The sequence below is a fragment of the Poecilia formosa genome, unplaced genomic scaffold, assembly GCF_000485575.1.
Source record: "Poecilia formosa unplaced genomic scaffold, Poecilia_formosa-5.1.2 Scaffold599, whole genome shotgun sequence".
Lineage (NCBI taxonomy): Eukaryota > Metazoa > Chordata > Actinopteri > Cyprinodontiformes > Poeciliidae > Poecilia > Poecilia formosa.
In genome coordinates, this window is record NW_006800538.1 from 153,558 (window position 1) to 169,747 (window position 16,190).

The 16,190-nt window shown below is 39.0% G+C and overlaps 1 protein-coding gene across 2 annotated transcripts; it reads left to right on the forward strand.

Moving 5' to 3' along the window:
- The first annotated feature begins 1,726 nt into the window (after window positions 1-1,726).
- Window positions 1,727-15,080, forward strand: mocos (molybdenum cofactor sulfurase). 2 transcript variants are annotated; one of them, XM_007541286.2, is made up of 15 exons: window positions 1,729-2,529; window positions 2,607-2,696; window positions 4,063-4,129; window positions 4,207-4,851; window positions 5,287-5,363; window positions 5,464-5,663; window positions 5,778-5,894; window positions 7,754-8,134; window positions 8,213-8,375; window positions 8,493-8,580; window positions 8,889-9,013; window positions 13,630-13,726; window positions 13,857-13,998; window positions 14,077-14,181; window positions 14,283-15,080. In XM_007541286.2, the coding sequence occupies exons 1-15, from the start codon at window positions 2,418-2,420 to the stop codon at window positions 14,385-14,387; spliced, it is 2,514 nt and encodes an 837-aa protein (XP_007541348.1). In that variant the 5' UTR covers window positions 1,729-2,417; the 3' UTR covers window positions 14,388-15,080. The 2 variants fall into 2 exon arrangements, with proteins under 2 accessions (XP_007541349.2, XP_007541348.1); XM_007541287.2 differs by lacking the exons at window positions 13,630-13,726; window positions 13,857-13,998; window positions 14,077-14,181; window positions 14,283-15,080 and adding an exon at window positions 11,660-11,870 and having other exon boundaries at window positions 1,727-2,529.
- The last annotated feature ends 1,110 nt before the right edge of the window (window positions 15,081-16,190 follow it).

A 16,190-nucleotide genomic window follows, 5' to 3' on the forward strand; every position in this document is an offset into this window, starting at 1 on the left:
CTGAGACAATTCGCAGCGTCAGATTGTTGCTATGGTAACACAACAATCAACCAATTAAAACTATTCTTTGTACTTCTACAAAGGAAACTTTCCAAGTCCTTTAAATCTTAAATTTCAGTTAGAAAATTTCTTTAGCTTTTTTTTATGCTATATCTGTTTTTTATTTATGCTGAAACTTTAACAGTATTCTAATTGTCATGAAGTAAATATTTTAATTTCAGATCTAAGTTCTGTGCTAAAATTCAAACTGTCCTTGGAGGCCCATGATGCTCTGGCGGCTCTGAGCTTATGCTTTGGGCCGGCTCTGTCATCAATACCCAATATTTCTAATGTCTGGATTAATACTGAATATAGTTTGAAGTGTTCTTTACCAGCCTTCATAAACTTGATTTAAAGTTTTTGTAGAATTGAAATGAGGATAATTTAGAGTTGATATAAAAATCTCAACATGTTCATTTTTAATAATACGCTGCAGAAAAATAGCATTTACTTGAATAAACTCTCAAACTCCTGAACAGTTCGGTAGACATTTTGTTCTAATCTATCCATTTGGAACAGGAAGTTCTTCTGGTAATGACAGATGATGGGCAGGGAAACTGTTCTTTACCACCAAAGTACATTAGACAGCATAATAATGGAAATACGTGAACAAAAACAAGAGCTGGGTGTTCTGAAAAGGAACGAAAATGCACACATCTCCAGATGAGCCGTCTGGACTTCAGGAACACAATCCTTTTGTGTCAGTGATAGTAAAATCTGAGGCAGCCTGGTTGTACTCTGTGACACGACGTTGTTGTAGAACGGAGACAGAAAGGGTTCTGTGGCAGACAGCCGGGGGAAATTCATACTTGGACCTGTCAGATGATGAGAGAGATGGAGATGACTCATCTGAGTGATCCTTGTATATGCATTACAAGATGATGTGAGGAAGAGGAGGAGGAGGAAGAGGAGCAGAGATGAGCAGATGGATACAGACACAGAAACAAACTCTGACAAGGAGTCATCGTCCTCTGCGAATCACAACAAACATATTTAAATACAGACTCATTGTGCTAATAATTACACCCAGAATTAAATTGCAGATTTTATTAACTATATCATAAATTCAACCTAAAATATTATTCATGCATGAGTGAAAAAAAACGATTAAAATTATGTAATCAAAAAGAAAAAGTATAAAACAAGTAAAGTGTTTCTTTAAAGTGAGTAAAAATAAATAACACTAACAAATTTAGTCAAAGGAAGCAAATTTCCAAATCTTTTGTTTTCATAAATCAATATATACAGCATGAGATTCAGATCCGTTAGAGCAGTGCAAAGTATTTTCAGTAAAAATTATTATTTACTGCATTACTGTAGCTCCATATGGCTCAGCAGACGGACGGACGGACGGACGGACGGACGGACGGACGGACGGACGGACAGACAGACAGACAGACAGACAGATAGATAGATAGATAGATAGATAGACAGATAGATAGATAGATAGATAGATAGATGGATGGATCATGTAGGCAGATTTTCTGCTAATAATTTACTGAATAAATAAACACTGAACAACTCTACAGAGATTAATTCCAGTCTTTGTTTCTGTTATCATTATTTTCCACTTGCAGCTAATGAAAACCATTTGCTGTAAATGTAAATTAAATTAACCAATTAAGATTTGAATATTACATCAGACCAATAATAATAATAATAAAAATAACAGAATTTTGAGCATAAGGAAAAACTACCTGTAATGCTTAAAGGTTATCAATAAAGCTTCATTGGAACAAATGTCCTCTAATTATTGGTTTCAAACATGGAAAAGTGTGATTTAGGGATGTCTTCTGTTTTTAATGCTTGTTTTATTGTAAAGCACTTTGTGGTTTGTGACCTATGAAAGGTTCTGCATGAAGAAAGTTTCCTGGCTTAATCCTGAGTGAATGTGTTAGTTTGCAATAAGGTTAATTATTTTGGATCCATTTTTATTTGATAATATTCTTGAAAATCCCAAAACTTTTTTGTTGACATCCCTTTTGAATTTTTTTCCCTTACTCCAGTCATTGTGTTGGTGCTTTTTATTTCTACTTGAGGCTGCAGTGTGCCCTGCATGGGATGGGGGGTGGGTCGCCCCCATCTAGAACCGCCTCTGACTCCAACTGTAAATCAGTTATTAAACCGGAGTATCTGAAGATGGCTCCGGACTGAATGAAGTCAGAACCGGAGCAAACTCCCTCTCATGTCTGAGATTCCTCACATGTCCGCATGTGACCGTCCACTGTCCGTCCTACCAGCCCGCAGGCTCTGGTTCCTGACGGTAACAGAAACACAAAGAGCGACTTTAACCCGTTAGTCGGTGTTTATCTCTGGACTTTGGAGCTGATAATGGCAGTAGCAGTGTGCTGAAGTGCGTCCAGCTGCCGGACCCCACGATGGATTTCCACGATCTCTGTTCTTTTGAATCTTTCCAGCAATGCTGCGATCAATACGGCTACGGAGGGAACTTCCGGGACGTGGTGGAGCAGGAGTTCCGAAGGTCCAAAGGTAGAGACGGTTCGCCGCGCTGATCGGAGGACAGCTGGATCCAAATATAACAGGCCTGTTTTCTCTGTAACAAACAGGAGTTACATATCTGGATCATGCTGCAGCCACTCTGTACCCGGAGTCTCTGCTCAGAGACTACTTCCGGGACATTTCCACGAATCTGTACGGTGAGAAAAGTCAGAAAGTGTCATTTTTGTGTTTTTTGTTTCATTCGGTACCAGAATACATATCATTAGTTAATAGTGCCACCATCAGGATGGGGAATGGCCCAGAGGACCTCCAGGTCTATCACTCTCCATGTCCGTTTTAACAGAACCGAACTATTTGTACGGCGTAAGAATTCTACGGAAGATAATTAGGACCAAAAAAGTCAGAATTCAGTTTTTAATCCCAGAATTCTTAAAATTTAGATTTTTTTTTTCAGAGTTCTGACTTTTTTCAAGCTTTTTTTCATTTTTCAAAAAATAACAATAAATAAATAAACAAATAAATACTATGTATTTATTTAAATAGTATTTAAATAAATACTATTACATTCAACAATAAATAAATAAACAAATAAATACTGTGTATTTATTTAAATAGTATTTAATAAATACTATTACATTCAACAATAAATATATAAACAAATAAATACTATTTACAAATAACTAATAAACACTCATGAAATAAAAACAAAAATATGTTTAGTTGGGAACTTTTCCCATCAATCACATTTACTCTATTCATTTCAGGATTCCTTTATGTCCTATATTTTATTATTTTTTTCATTTATTTGTTTATTTCATAACAATATTTATTTTGTGACCCACTTCACAGAGAAAACTCAGCCCTCTCAGTTAATGCTACAGCATGTAATTTTTAAAAAAAATATTTTTTTACACATTTGTTGAAACTGTCACTATGTTATGAGAGTATGGTGTGACACAGATAATCTGCGAAAACATCAAGCTGTGCTTCCTTATCCCAGTGCTAAATAAAATCAACCAATCAAAGCCAGGAGGCGGGTCTTAGTGCAGTCAATCATGTCTATGTATGCACTGCTCCCTTGTTCTCTGCCACAAGTACAGCTTGTTGTGAATGCTAAAGCTGTTAGCTAAGGCTAGTGAACAGTTTGCCTGTAATAATAGATTGTTTCTCCACCAGTAGCACATTTAGCAGCACGTTCACAAGGATGATTGACAGTGCTAAGATCCTCCTCCTTCTCTGATTGGTTGTTTTTGGCGGTGCATTTCTTCAGACAGCTGCAGCAGCTCAGGGAAGAGGTGGAGGAAATTGATTTTTCAAAGATTATCTGTCTCATATTATACTGTCACAACGTGGTGACAGTTTTAACAAAAAAGTTGCATACTGCAGCTTTAGTGAAGTTAAACCTGAAGTACATGAAATACTTCTACAAAATAAGTATCATAAAATAAGCCACTAGTATGAAATGAAATGAAATAAATATAAAAATAAATACTAAAATGTTCCCTCAGCCTGGGTTTTACAGCAGCATAATTCTTGAAAAGCTTTTGGCCTTTTTCTCTCCAGGAAACCCCCACAGCCACAGTCCCAGCAGCAGCTTGACACACGACACCGTGGAGCGGGTCAGAGACAGGTAGCGCCTCGCCGTGTAACTCAGCAGCTCTGGCATACTCCAGTCCAAATGACTAAAAACTGACTGTCTTCTTGCAGAGTGTTGCAGCATTTCAACACCACCTCCAAAGAATACTCAGTGATCTTCACTTCTGGCTGCACAGCTGCTCTGAAGTTGGTGGCTGAGAGCTTTCCCTGGAGCTCCGGTGCTAAGAGGGAGGCTGGCAGTTTCTTCTGCTATCTCACCGACAGCCACACGTCTGTTGTTGGCATGAGAGGACGGACTGCAGCCCTGGGGGTCGTTGCCCTTCCCGTTGCCCCGCAGGAGCTGACAACCAGGGCAAAGGACAGAGTTCAGGGAGAAGATGCTTCCTGCCAAACGCCGCACCTTTTCTGCTACCCGGCGCAGAGCAACTTCTCAGGGAGGAAGTATCCTCTCAGCCATGTGAGAGGCATCCAGGCGAGACGCCTCTACCCGGCGTGCGACCTGCCAGGCCGCTGGTTCGTGCTGCTCGATGCAGCTTCGCATGTCGGCTGTTCCCCTCTAAGCCTTCAGGACTGCCCCGCTGATTTCATTCCCATTTCCTTCTACAAGATATTCGGCTTCCCTTCGGGTCTGGGGGCTCTTCTTGTCCATAACGACGCAGCAGGCATACTAAAAAAGTCTTATTTTGGAGGAGGCACAGCAGCAGCTTACCTTTCTGGAGAGGATTATTATGTGCAGGTGGAAAACATTTCTGACAGGTGAAGTGCTGTAGCCAGTAAAATCCTCTGGATCCTTCGTTTTTATCCTGAGCTGTAACCGGGCCTGTCACAATATACAATAAATCACTTAATCACATAATAAATTAAAACAAGCTCAATAATTTCTGTTTGCATGATTCATTGATTTTCTCTTTTCCCTTTCTCCCAAAACTGGATTAAAAAAGTCTTCAGTCTTTTTGTAGGACAACTTTGTATTAATGTGGAATATTTAAAATGTCTTCCAGTTTCAGAGTTAAATATTCTTTGGAGTTTTTCAGAATGTGTTCTTGCATTTCTATCCCTTTACCATTATATTACTTGAAAATGTTCTCAAAACAACAATATAATCATTTATTGCAATAATTTCTGTGACAGTTTATCATCCGGTAACAAATGTCAGACCTAACTGTAACATGTTTCATTTCTCTGATAAAGATTTGAAGACGGCACTGTCTCCTTCTTGGACATCATCGCTTTAAACCATGCGTTTGAATCTCTTTACAGGATAACAGGTTAGACTTGTTATTTTTTAATATCAGAATCATAAAGCATCCAGTTTATTCCTGATGGGAACCTGAAACTGTTTTCGTCTTTATCTGTTTTCGCCTGCAGGGAGCATGCACAACATCCAGCAGCACACTTTTGGCTTGGCACGCTACACTTACATGCTGCTCTCAAGTCTTTGCCATGGCAACGGTAGACCGGTGGCGCAGATATACACCGAGGGCCAGTTTGAGAGTCCAATCACTCAGGGAGCAATCCTGAACTTTAACCTCCTGGATTCAAGTGGACAGATAATTGGGTACTCACAGGTACATGTGATTGAAGGGATTCATTTCATATTTTAATTGCTTAATTAATGCATGTTTATGCATAGGAAGCTCTGGGAAATGCTACAGCAGTCCTCTCTGTCTCTTTGCTGCTAGGTGGACAGAATGACCAGTCTGTACAACATTCATGTGAGAACTGGTTGCTTCTGCAACACCGGAGCCTGCCAGGCCTTCCTCGGCATCTCCAGCCAGCAGATGAAGAGAAACCTGCAGGTAGGAGGAGCAAACGTTTTCACCTTCAGCTTTTTTATATTTGAGCATTTCACTGGAAATGCTGAAATAATAAGACAAAGTAGCACAGAATTGTGAACTAGAAGAAAACGATGCATTTCACCCCCAATCCAAATCCAATAACTCTTTTTCTAACACCTGGAAATAGGCTTGTTTTAAGGTAGAGCCATAATGTTTTTTCTCTTGGATTAACTGGTTATTTCCTGTGTTTGTTTCCGCTCTGGGGGTCCAACACTGTGCCACCCGGAGACTTTAAATCTGCAAAATATTGATCGACACCTGATATAAAGTCTCTACAAAATCCATGGAAAGCTATAAAAACGACTCCGACTTCCTGTTTTTTCTCTCTTTTGAGGAGAGAGAGGTTGAGAAATTTCACAAGTATTAATCTTCCGAGCAGAAATAAAATCCTCTCAGTGTCGCACATAGTTTGTGATGCTTTAAGGTATTTCATAATTGAATCCTGAGAGATGTGCCCGGAGAACAAAATCTGTTAACAATCCACTCAGATTGGACTTGTTTTTATTTTTGCCTCAGAAAATAATCTGGTTAAAACCCTAAAATATCACAGTCAGGCTGTGAACTACTTCAACCTGAAAAAAAAATACTGTGAAGCTGAAAAAATAAACGTATTCAAAAAGTTTAGCACTCTTTAACCTCAACCTTCCATCAAATAGTTACTATTTGCCTCCATGTTAGTCTTTTCTGGGGTAAAATTCCACACCAGTTAAACATTTCCAAGCTGTTAAATGTCCAACCTGAGCTCCAGTGGGTTGTGCTCAATTTCATTCAGAAATACCCAAATAAATGAGGCTTAATGAATAAAAAGCAGATTTAATGTCATCATGTGTCAAACTCAAGGCCTGGGGGCCAAATCCGGCCCGCCTCAGCTTCTTATGCGGCCCTCTAGACTCTAGGCAGATACACAACAGTCATGCAGTCAAATATTATTTAATCAATCAAATCAAAGCAGTTTTTATCTGTATACTGCCAAATTACATCAATCATCCTTCCGTCGCAGATATTCACACAAAATCAGCAGATCGCCGCACTTTTTTGTGCTACTTTAATTTTGAGTTTATTCCGCAAAAAATGTTCAAAAACATTAGTTTTAATGACTAACTCCCACCTGCAGGTGGCAGTATTTCGTACTTCAACTACTCCTGCCTCAGTCTTAGTGGGTGTCAAGTTATAGTTTGTGATCAAACAGCGAATAACAAAAAAAGCCACATTGACAGCCATACAAAAGTGCAAATATCACAAAATTTCTTCATTTATTTCTATATTAGCTCCACAAAATCTGTGATTTTGATTGCAAAAAGCCACAAAAACAACCAAAACTCTTAAAGGACTGATTAATGTGAAAAGATGTTCAATATTATTTAACTTTAAGAAGTACTCATCGAAATCAAGGAGGCCTTTTATTAATAATTTAAAAGTTTTTTAACGGGTTTTATCAATAAATTCTCCCACAACCAAACCTTGAGAAGATTCCTGATCTTCATCCTGATCTTGACCCAAAATAAGTTACGTAGATGAGTGTGACACCGCTGATCTGAGACAATATAAAGGTAATGTAAACAGTCTGTGTCCAGCATGTGTGGGGTCTGCAGAGCTGATTGTTTGTTGCAGTCTGGTTGTATTTCTTGAGAAGAAGTTTATGATTATGCACCACTTCGTGTTGCTTCATCACATAAAACCCCAATAAAAACATTTAAGTTTTTGGTTTCAACGTAACAAAATGTGAAAAAGTTTGAAGGATAGAAATTATTTTGCTGCATGAAAATGACAGACAGTGAAGGTGAAATGAAGCATGTTTTTTTTTTATTTTACTCTACAAGGCAGGTCATGTCTGCGGGGACAACATGGACTTGGTGGACGGCCAGCCGACCGGATCCGTCCGCGTGTCCTTCGGCTACATGTCCACCTTCGAAGACTGTCAAAAGTTCCTGAAGTTTGTTGCCGAGTGCTTCGTGGAGAAACCCGTCACGGTAGACCAAGTCAGGCTGCAGAAGCTGAAAACAGTCGGGTTGCCATCAGAGGAATCCAATGAACACCCTTCAGTTGAAATTTCTAATGGACAAATCCACAAAGGAGCTGAGAAGAAGTCCGCAGAAGCGTCTCGGAAAAGATTTGGACATGGAGGCTCAAAGCGCCCCGGGGAGGCTTACACTCTGACCAACATCTATATTTACCCCATCAAATCCTGCAGCGCATACGAGGTTGGAGCGCATAACTCAGCTTCTTGTCTTTGTGTGGTTCTCTGGGTGTGATTGGACCCTGTGCTGCTCTTCGTGCAGGTGCAGGACTGGCCGGTGGGGCCGCTGGGTTTGCTGTACGACAGAGGCTGGATGGTGGTGAACCACAACGGTGTGTGTCTGAGTCAGAAGAGGGAGACGCGTTTATGCCTCATTCGCCCACAAGTCCACCTCGCCGCAAACAAATTGTTCCTGCAGGCGTCGGGTCAGAGAGTCTCTGCACGTCTCACTGAAAATAAATTCACTGCCTAACAAGGAAAGTCTCAATCAGGCGAATTTTCCTGTAAGCGGATTTTCCCTCTTCTCCCTCTTTGCCCTGCAGGGATGGAGAGCGTGTCGGTCCCCCTGGAAGACGACGTTCGGCTGCATGCAGACTCTCGTGTGTGTCACAGTAAAGTTTGCGGGGACAGGTGAAAACACATCGACATTTTCCTCTTCTGTCAGTGCTGCCTTTTTTTTCTTGTCTGGGCCTCCTTCTCTCTGCTTCTTAGAAAAGTCTTGTTGTCCTCAACTTTTAATAGCCAAACAAACAATAGGAAGGAGATATTAATCTCCTTTGACATATCCCCACATGACATGTCACCATAAAAAAAAGAAGAAGAAAAAACGCTATTTACTCACTGATTCTTGGATTAGATGTCGCAGCAAATAGCAGGAAGCATGAAGCTCTGAAGAAATGCCTCCTGGGCCTCCTGAAAATAATCCTCTTGTCTCCCAGGGTGGAGACGATGGACTGCGGAGACGAGGCTGCATCATGGCTTTCAGACTTCCTGGGACAGCCGTGCCGCCTGATAAGACAACGTCCTGATTACACACGAGAAATGAAGAAGAAGCCAGTCGACGGTAGCTACAGCAAAACTATCCATCCAGTGTCTATACCTGCTTATCCGGGTTGAGGGGGCCTGGTGTCGATGTCCAGGTCCATCACAGGACAACATGGAGACACACAGGACAAACTACCAGCACACACTCAGATAGAGCAGCTCAGGCAGACCAGATAAGCCATCAGTCATGTATGAAACTATGCATACATGGGAACAGGGCCGGTCCAAGGCTTTTTGGGTTTTTCATCATGATACCCCCCCACCCCCCTCTCCTACACCTACATGTCAACCATTTATAATCTACTCTGTGTGTGCAACATACCTGCTATCATTAGCATCATTTTAAATTAGCTTACATCATACCAGTGTTATTATTGTTGATTTTTACATTAGAAAAGCAGCAAACTTGAAAAATATATATACTGAATTTGAAAGGCAGACTGGTATTTAAAACCATGTTATTTTAACATCAGCTGATAAATTTAAAGTTAACAAGTTTGAGATTTTATTTTTCTCCAACAGTGGCAGCAGCAAACAACAGGAAGGTATTAACCTATTATTTGTGTAACGACTATAAAAGTAATATTTGCATTCTTTTTAAGTGTCCTAGCACTTCGTTTGTATTATTTAATGCTATTTTATTCATTTGAGTCAAACTAGATATAACACAGCTTAGTAATTTAATAATTTGTCACAAAAAATACACTGTCAACTTCATCTGTAAGTTTTCCTTCATTTTTTAGGGCTGAGTTTTTATAACAACAATAAGAAGAACAATATATTTTTATTTGTATTGCATTTTTTAAAACCCAGACACTTCACAGGAATCAAACAAAAATTATAAAATGAAAACACTTGATATTACAAAACCCAGGATAAGTTTAAATAATACACACATTTAATTATGATAATAATAATAATAATAATAGTAATAATAATAATAATAATAATAATAATAATAATAATAATAATAATAATACATTTATTCCCTGCCAGGGTCTCACTGTAGCACACTGGTTTGCATTCCTGTATTGTTGCAGCTCTTAATAACTCAAAGTAAAGCTTTACTGAAACTGAAACGACTTAAACTTTGGGATATTTGTGAGATTTATAGCATAAATTGCTCAGTAGCTTGGAGGTGCAATCAAACAAACCCAGATGATAAAATCAATACCTCCATGTTTTCAATTACAAAAGAACCTGGTGTTTTCTGTAGATTTAAATGTTTCTTTAGAGATCAGTAGTTTTTCTTTGAGTCCTTCGCTGTTCCAGCTTTATAATTTCAGATTTTGTGTTGATGGACTGAATAACACCACCAACCATGAATATAAAAGGTGTTTTTTTTATTGCCTCATAACTTTATCTGTGTTCCTCTGTGACTATTAAACCCACCGCTCTTCCACAAATAAACAAAACTTCTGTTGATCCCTCTTCTTCAAATGCTCATAGATTATGCCCGTTCTATTGATTATCATCCTTTTGTCTGGAAACGCCACATTTTAATTTCTCTCCAGTTTTCAGCTGATATCCCCTCCCCTATGGAGCGTTACGATTATCGTCAAGGTTCCACTAAAGTAAAAGGTTTTCAAGGGCTCTCGCCTTCTCTGATTGTTATTAAGAGACAATAACTCTGAAAGAAATTAGTCAAACAAAAGGATGCATGCTGAGAATTAAAGAGGTCATGTTATCCTTTTGGGTTAGGAACTTTCATTTGATGGATTAAATCCTTCTTGTTTTATGTAAAACGTCTTCAAGGTTAGAAAGGAGAGAAAAAATCGATGTAAAAGCTGCAGTTCTCCACAGGAAGCTCCTGACCTGCGTGAACCGCCTCTCTGCAGCGCGTTTCAGCTTGATTGACTCTGTTTTGCCTCAGACTTAGAGTCAAATTCACAAAGACAAAAAATACTCAATTTACATGTCAACAAAATAAAATAATCACCAGGTGAATAATAGATATCTTGGCTGTGTAGAATATAAACTCCTGATAAAATTACAGATTTGTAAAACTTTGGAAATTCACCATCATAAATCATTTCTAGGTTTGGACGATATATCGGCTTTAATATCGGTATCAGACGATTTTTTTAAACATACTATCGCTGTGATAGTTGAAGCTAAACACCAATGATTATTTACATCTTGTTGCTGTTTGCCACATAATATTTGTTTGTTTAGTTGCTAATCGTGATGCATCGATTATTGAAATAATCATCAATTAAATTATTTGTTTATTTTTCAGCTGAATTGTACAGAAATTATTTATTATGGTTTGCAAAACCTGAAGTTTGAACATTTGAGGGAAAATGGTAGAATTGTGAAAGAGTTTTATAACTTCTTACATTTTTTGCATCTGTTTTAAACTTTTCACACCCTAATTGTGTGAAAAACTTTTAAAAAATAAATGTAAGATGGCTTTTTTCCCATCGAGAGCTAATGAACTGAACCCTGAGAGTTTTTCTTCAGGAGCTTATCGAGAGTAGAGAGCGTATATTCTGAAATCGTTGCTTCTGCCGCAAGTCTTTTTCCAGCTTAAGCTTAAAGAAATCGAATATTTCTTCCACCCTTCATTTACCCACAATGCAATAGATACATCCTTTTCGCTGATCCTCCATTACTGGAGCAGACCCGTGTCTTTCGTCATTTGTAATCCAGGCTTTCTTTTCAGTGTTTTGTCTTCAGACTCAGCCTGAGATAGTTGGGATGGCGTCATCTGGGCGATCCGCTCGGCTTTAACTCACCAAACTTTCCTGTTTTCACAAGTTGAGACGTTCATCCCCCAGGAGAAAAATCCTCAGCATTTATGTCGGCACTGGGCCGCTGTTTGGGACGTTGCACATTAAGAAAGATGGCTGCATATTAAAGAGATTTATTAATTTGAAACACATATATGGAACCTGAATTCTCCTTTCATGGTTTCTTAAGAAAGTATTTTTATCCTCAGATCTTTTTCTCATTTACTAACCTCATATTTACAAACATTATTGTTATTCATCTCAATGGGAAGTGGAAACATGATTTTTTAAATGTTTTACAAAATACAAAATCTGAAAAGTGTGGCAGGCATTTGCAGCCAGCCTTCCTGTGCCGAGTACATCACAGTTACAAACCCACCTTGTGCTGCAGGTTCTTCTTTACTAAAAGACTGGGCAGAGAGTGTCATAAATTGTGTTAATCTTGCCACAAATTCTCAAGTAGGTCAATATCTGGGCTTTGACTGGGCCATTCTAAAATGCTTTTATCTGAATGGCTGCATGTTTGGATTTTGTTGTGTGGCTGGAAGGTAAAACTCTGCCTCCGTCTCCAGTTTTCTCCAGCTGGTTTCCCTTCATCTTTATCTCCATCCATCATCCCATCAGCTCTGACCAGCTTCCTGTCTCTGCTGGAGAAAATGATCCCCACAGTATGATGCTGTGGTTCTATAAGCTCCTAAAGAAAAAACTCTCAGATTTCAGTTTATTAGCACTTGATTTACAAACAGGACTTTTTATGGATTTTCTGCAATTCTCGAAAATGTTTCCGTTGATTTATTGCAAATAAACCTAATAGTCAAAAACATTGGGTTTAAGTGATGCAGACTCCCACCTGCAGGTGGCAGTATTTCTCACTGCTAGTCCTGCTGCTTCAGTTTTACTTAATGTCATCTGTGATCGATGTGGCGAGTAACGAAAATTAAAGTTCTGTAAAGTTGCGGACGGTGCCTTTTTTTGTCAGGAGGATTGAGACAAATAATCTGAAAAAAATGTAGCTCCTTTGTCTAACCAGAAACAACCAATCAGAGACAGGAGGCAGGCCTTATCGCTGTCAATCACCCCTTTGCGTGCGTTGGCTCTGCAGCTAGCAGAGCCTGCTGTGAATGCTAAGGCTAGTTAGCATGGCCACCAGTGAGGACGGATAAATGTTTTTCCTGTAATGGTTAAGTTGTTTCTCTGCCATAGGCACATTTAGCAGCAAGTACAGGAGGCTTATGGACAGCGTGGTAAATGTCTTCAAACAGCAGCAGCAGCTCAGGGAGGAAGTGGAGGAGATCAAACTTTTCACAGATCTGTCTCATAACAAACTAATTTTAACAAATACATAGAAAACTTTGTTACATAAAGCAGCTTTAAAGAACGTGGACTGGACAGAAATAATGTCCAGTTTCTGTCCAGTCCACATTCTTTAAAGCTGCTATCTGACTATCTGTCCAGTCTGTGTGCTTATTTTATTTTCTCATATTTCTATTTCTGGATGGAGATTTTGGAAGGGGTAAAGTATAGCAAATATTTCTAAAGTAGAACCACAAAGTCTGTGATTTTGATCATAAGAACAATCTCAAAATCCTTTAAATCCTGCATTATCTTTTGTGGTTGTAATGTGAAAAAATAGCCCTGTAGCTCCTCTTTGTTGCTGGAAGGGAAACATATTCATGACTGATGTTTCTGTCTCACTCATAATTCCCTCTCATATTATATTTTCCCAGTAAACATTTGATCAGCATTGATGAATTTACTCAAATCACCTTTTTATCCACCAATCAGCATAAGACTTCATTTTTTACGATTTCTCTGTGGAAGGAGTTTGCAGAAACTGTAAATGAGAATGTTTTTCCTGAAATGAAACAAATCTTCGGGGTGATATAAAGTCTTTCTTCTCTAGCTGCCGACTCCCCGCTCCTCTCCCTGGTGAACGAAGCTCAGTATCTCATGATCAACCGTGCCAGCGTGGCGCTCATTCAGGATCTAATGAGCAGCAGGTTGGAACACACAACACTTTATTCCTCGCTCCGGGACGCATTGACGTCCGCACATTTACATCACAGTGGCTCTTTTGATGCAGCGCGGGGAAAAATGGCATGTAATTTCCACACACGCTCCCCTCCGCAGGCAGGACGGCTGTGAGGGCCATCAGCTCCTCCACACGCAGAGCGTCATCAGCCGCTTCCGCGCCAATTTAGTCATCGCTGGAGCAGAACCCTTTGAGGAGGATAATTGGTCACACTTGATTATTGGCGACACACGGTTCATGGTGAGCAGAGGGGACATTTTCCAGAACACCTGGTGGAAGCAGGAGTGAAATGAACTTCTCTGTGTGGCCAACCAAAAGGTCGCAGGTCGCTGCGGGAGGTGCCAGATGATTGGAGTAGACCAGGACACCGGAACCAAAACCAAAGAGCCGCTCATCAGTCTGTCTGCATACCGGACCGGGAAGGTGGGTTCAAAACAGTCACAGTCACCTGCGTGCTGTTTGTTGGTTTTATTGAGCAAGTGCTTGAAAATATTGTCTAATAAGTTTATTCTTGTGAACTGTAGGTGACCTTTGGTGTGTATCTGAGTCACCAGGATCCTGAGGGCTCTGCCAGAGCCAACGTCCTCTCTGTTGGGTCACTCATCCGGGCCGAGCCACACAATTACTGAACTGATCATCTGTAACAGCCTCTGTTTATTCCACACTGCAAAAACACAAAATCCTACAAAGAGTTTTCTGTTGACTTTCTAGTTCAAATATCTCAATACTCTTAAAAGAAGACAAAACTCACTCATGAGTAACATTTCAGGAAGATAGAGGAGCTTGTTTTATGTCAGTAATTTCTGAATTTTGATTAAAATGTGCAGATTATTTCCCTAATAACATAGAAAAAATGTCTTATTAGTGAAATAATCTACCAGTGTGGAACTAGCACCCTATATCTATACTCATCAAGAATTACTGACTTAAATCAAGCTCCTATATCTCAGTTAGTTTTGTCTTATTTCAAGTGTACTGAAGTATTTACTAGAAACTAGACCAAAAATATTTCGGTACATTAATTTTTTTTTTTTTTTTTGCAGTGTACATACAGCTGTGGCCTTTTATCCTCTCTGCAGGATAAAATTATCTTATCCTGCAGATTTTCTGCTGTGATTTTCTGACTGTGTTTGTTGTCCCGGTCAGCTCTGTCGAGTATCATCACGAAGCTCTGGTGGATTAAATAAATCAGTTTAGTGTCATTAGATATAAAATTGCCCTGCCGAACCACAAATATTACCACATTTTTTTGGTCTGGTTTCTAGAGCAAATATCTTAGCACACTAGAAAAAAGTCAAAAATAACTCAAATAATTTTTCAGCAAGATACATGAGCTTGTTTTAGGTCAATAATTCCTTAATATTGATGAAAAAGTTCTGATTCCACTGGCAGATTATTTCCATAAGAAGACATTTCCCCAAGTTATAAGTGAGATAATTTAAGTGAATAACCAGTTCTTTTTTTTTTTCAAAATCAGGAATTATTGACCTAAAACCAGCTCCTATATCTTACTGAAAAGTTATTTGTAACTTATTTTTGTCTTAGTTTAAATGCACTAAAATATTCTCATTGGAAACACCAGAAATAAGATTTTCCGTTTTTGCAGTGTATCCAGTTAACAGACATGTAGGACAGGAACTTTGACAGCAGTTGGTCTTCTCCTGTAATCATCTGTGAAGTCAATTTATACCCCAAAGGAAGCAAAAGTTCATAGAGACTGGTCGATTTAAAAAGTAAAGAATAAATCATAAAAATACTGAAGTTACATCAATTTCAAAATAATGTGGCGGTCACCAACACATGTCCCAAATGATTTTGTTAAAAACTGTTATTCCTTGGCTTGGTGTCTTGTCTACCTTCTCAATAAATGTTTTTAAATGAAAGACTGAAATCTTCTAAAAAATTCGTACCAGGGCTGGAAACAAATGTTTCTGCATCTGTAAACTGCTTGCTGTGATCTTTGTAGCCTCTTTCCTCCTGTTTTATATTAACTTCATGTTGTTCTGTTCTGAAACATCATCACTGATTTATCACAGGAACCTGCAGGACACAACATGCAGGTTTCTGGACTGAGAGGAAGCCGCAGCACCGTCCTGCAGAGGACCAACATCCACAGGAGAAAAACACCTGCAGGAAATCTGACGCTGGGTTTTTACTGCTGTTATAAAACAAACATTTCCTCTTGTTGCACTTTGATTTACATAATCAGAAAAACGCTCTAGTAACTCATTGATTGTTTCCTCCTTTCAGCTTTATTGGTCAAGATTGTTTTCACAAGCAAATTATTTGAATGAGGTTTTGAGACACAACACAACAAATATATAAACTTTAAAGGAAATAAAATAGGGATGAAGGGAAAATGTCCATGTATTTGCTGACATTTTAAAACAGTATTATTGTAAGAAAGAAAACTAGGTTTGTTATGACAGTGC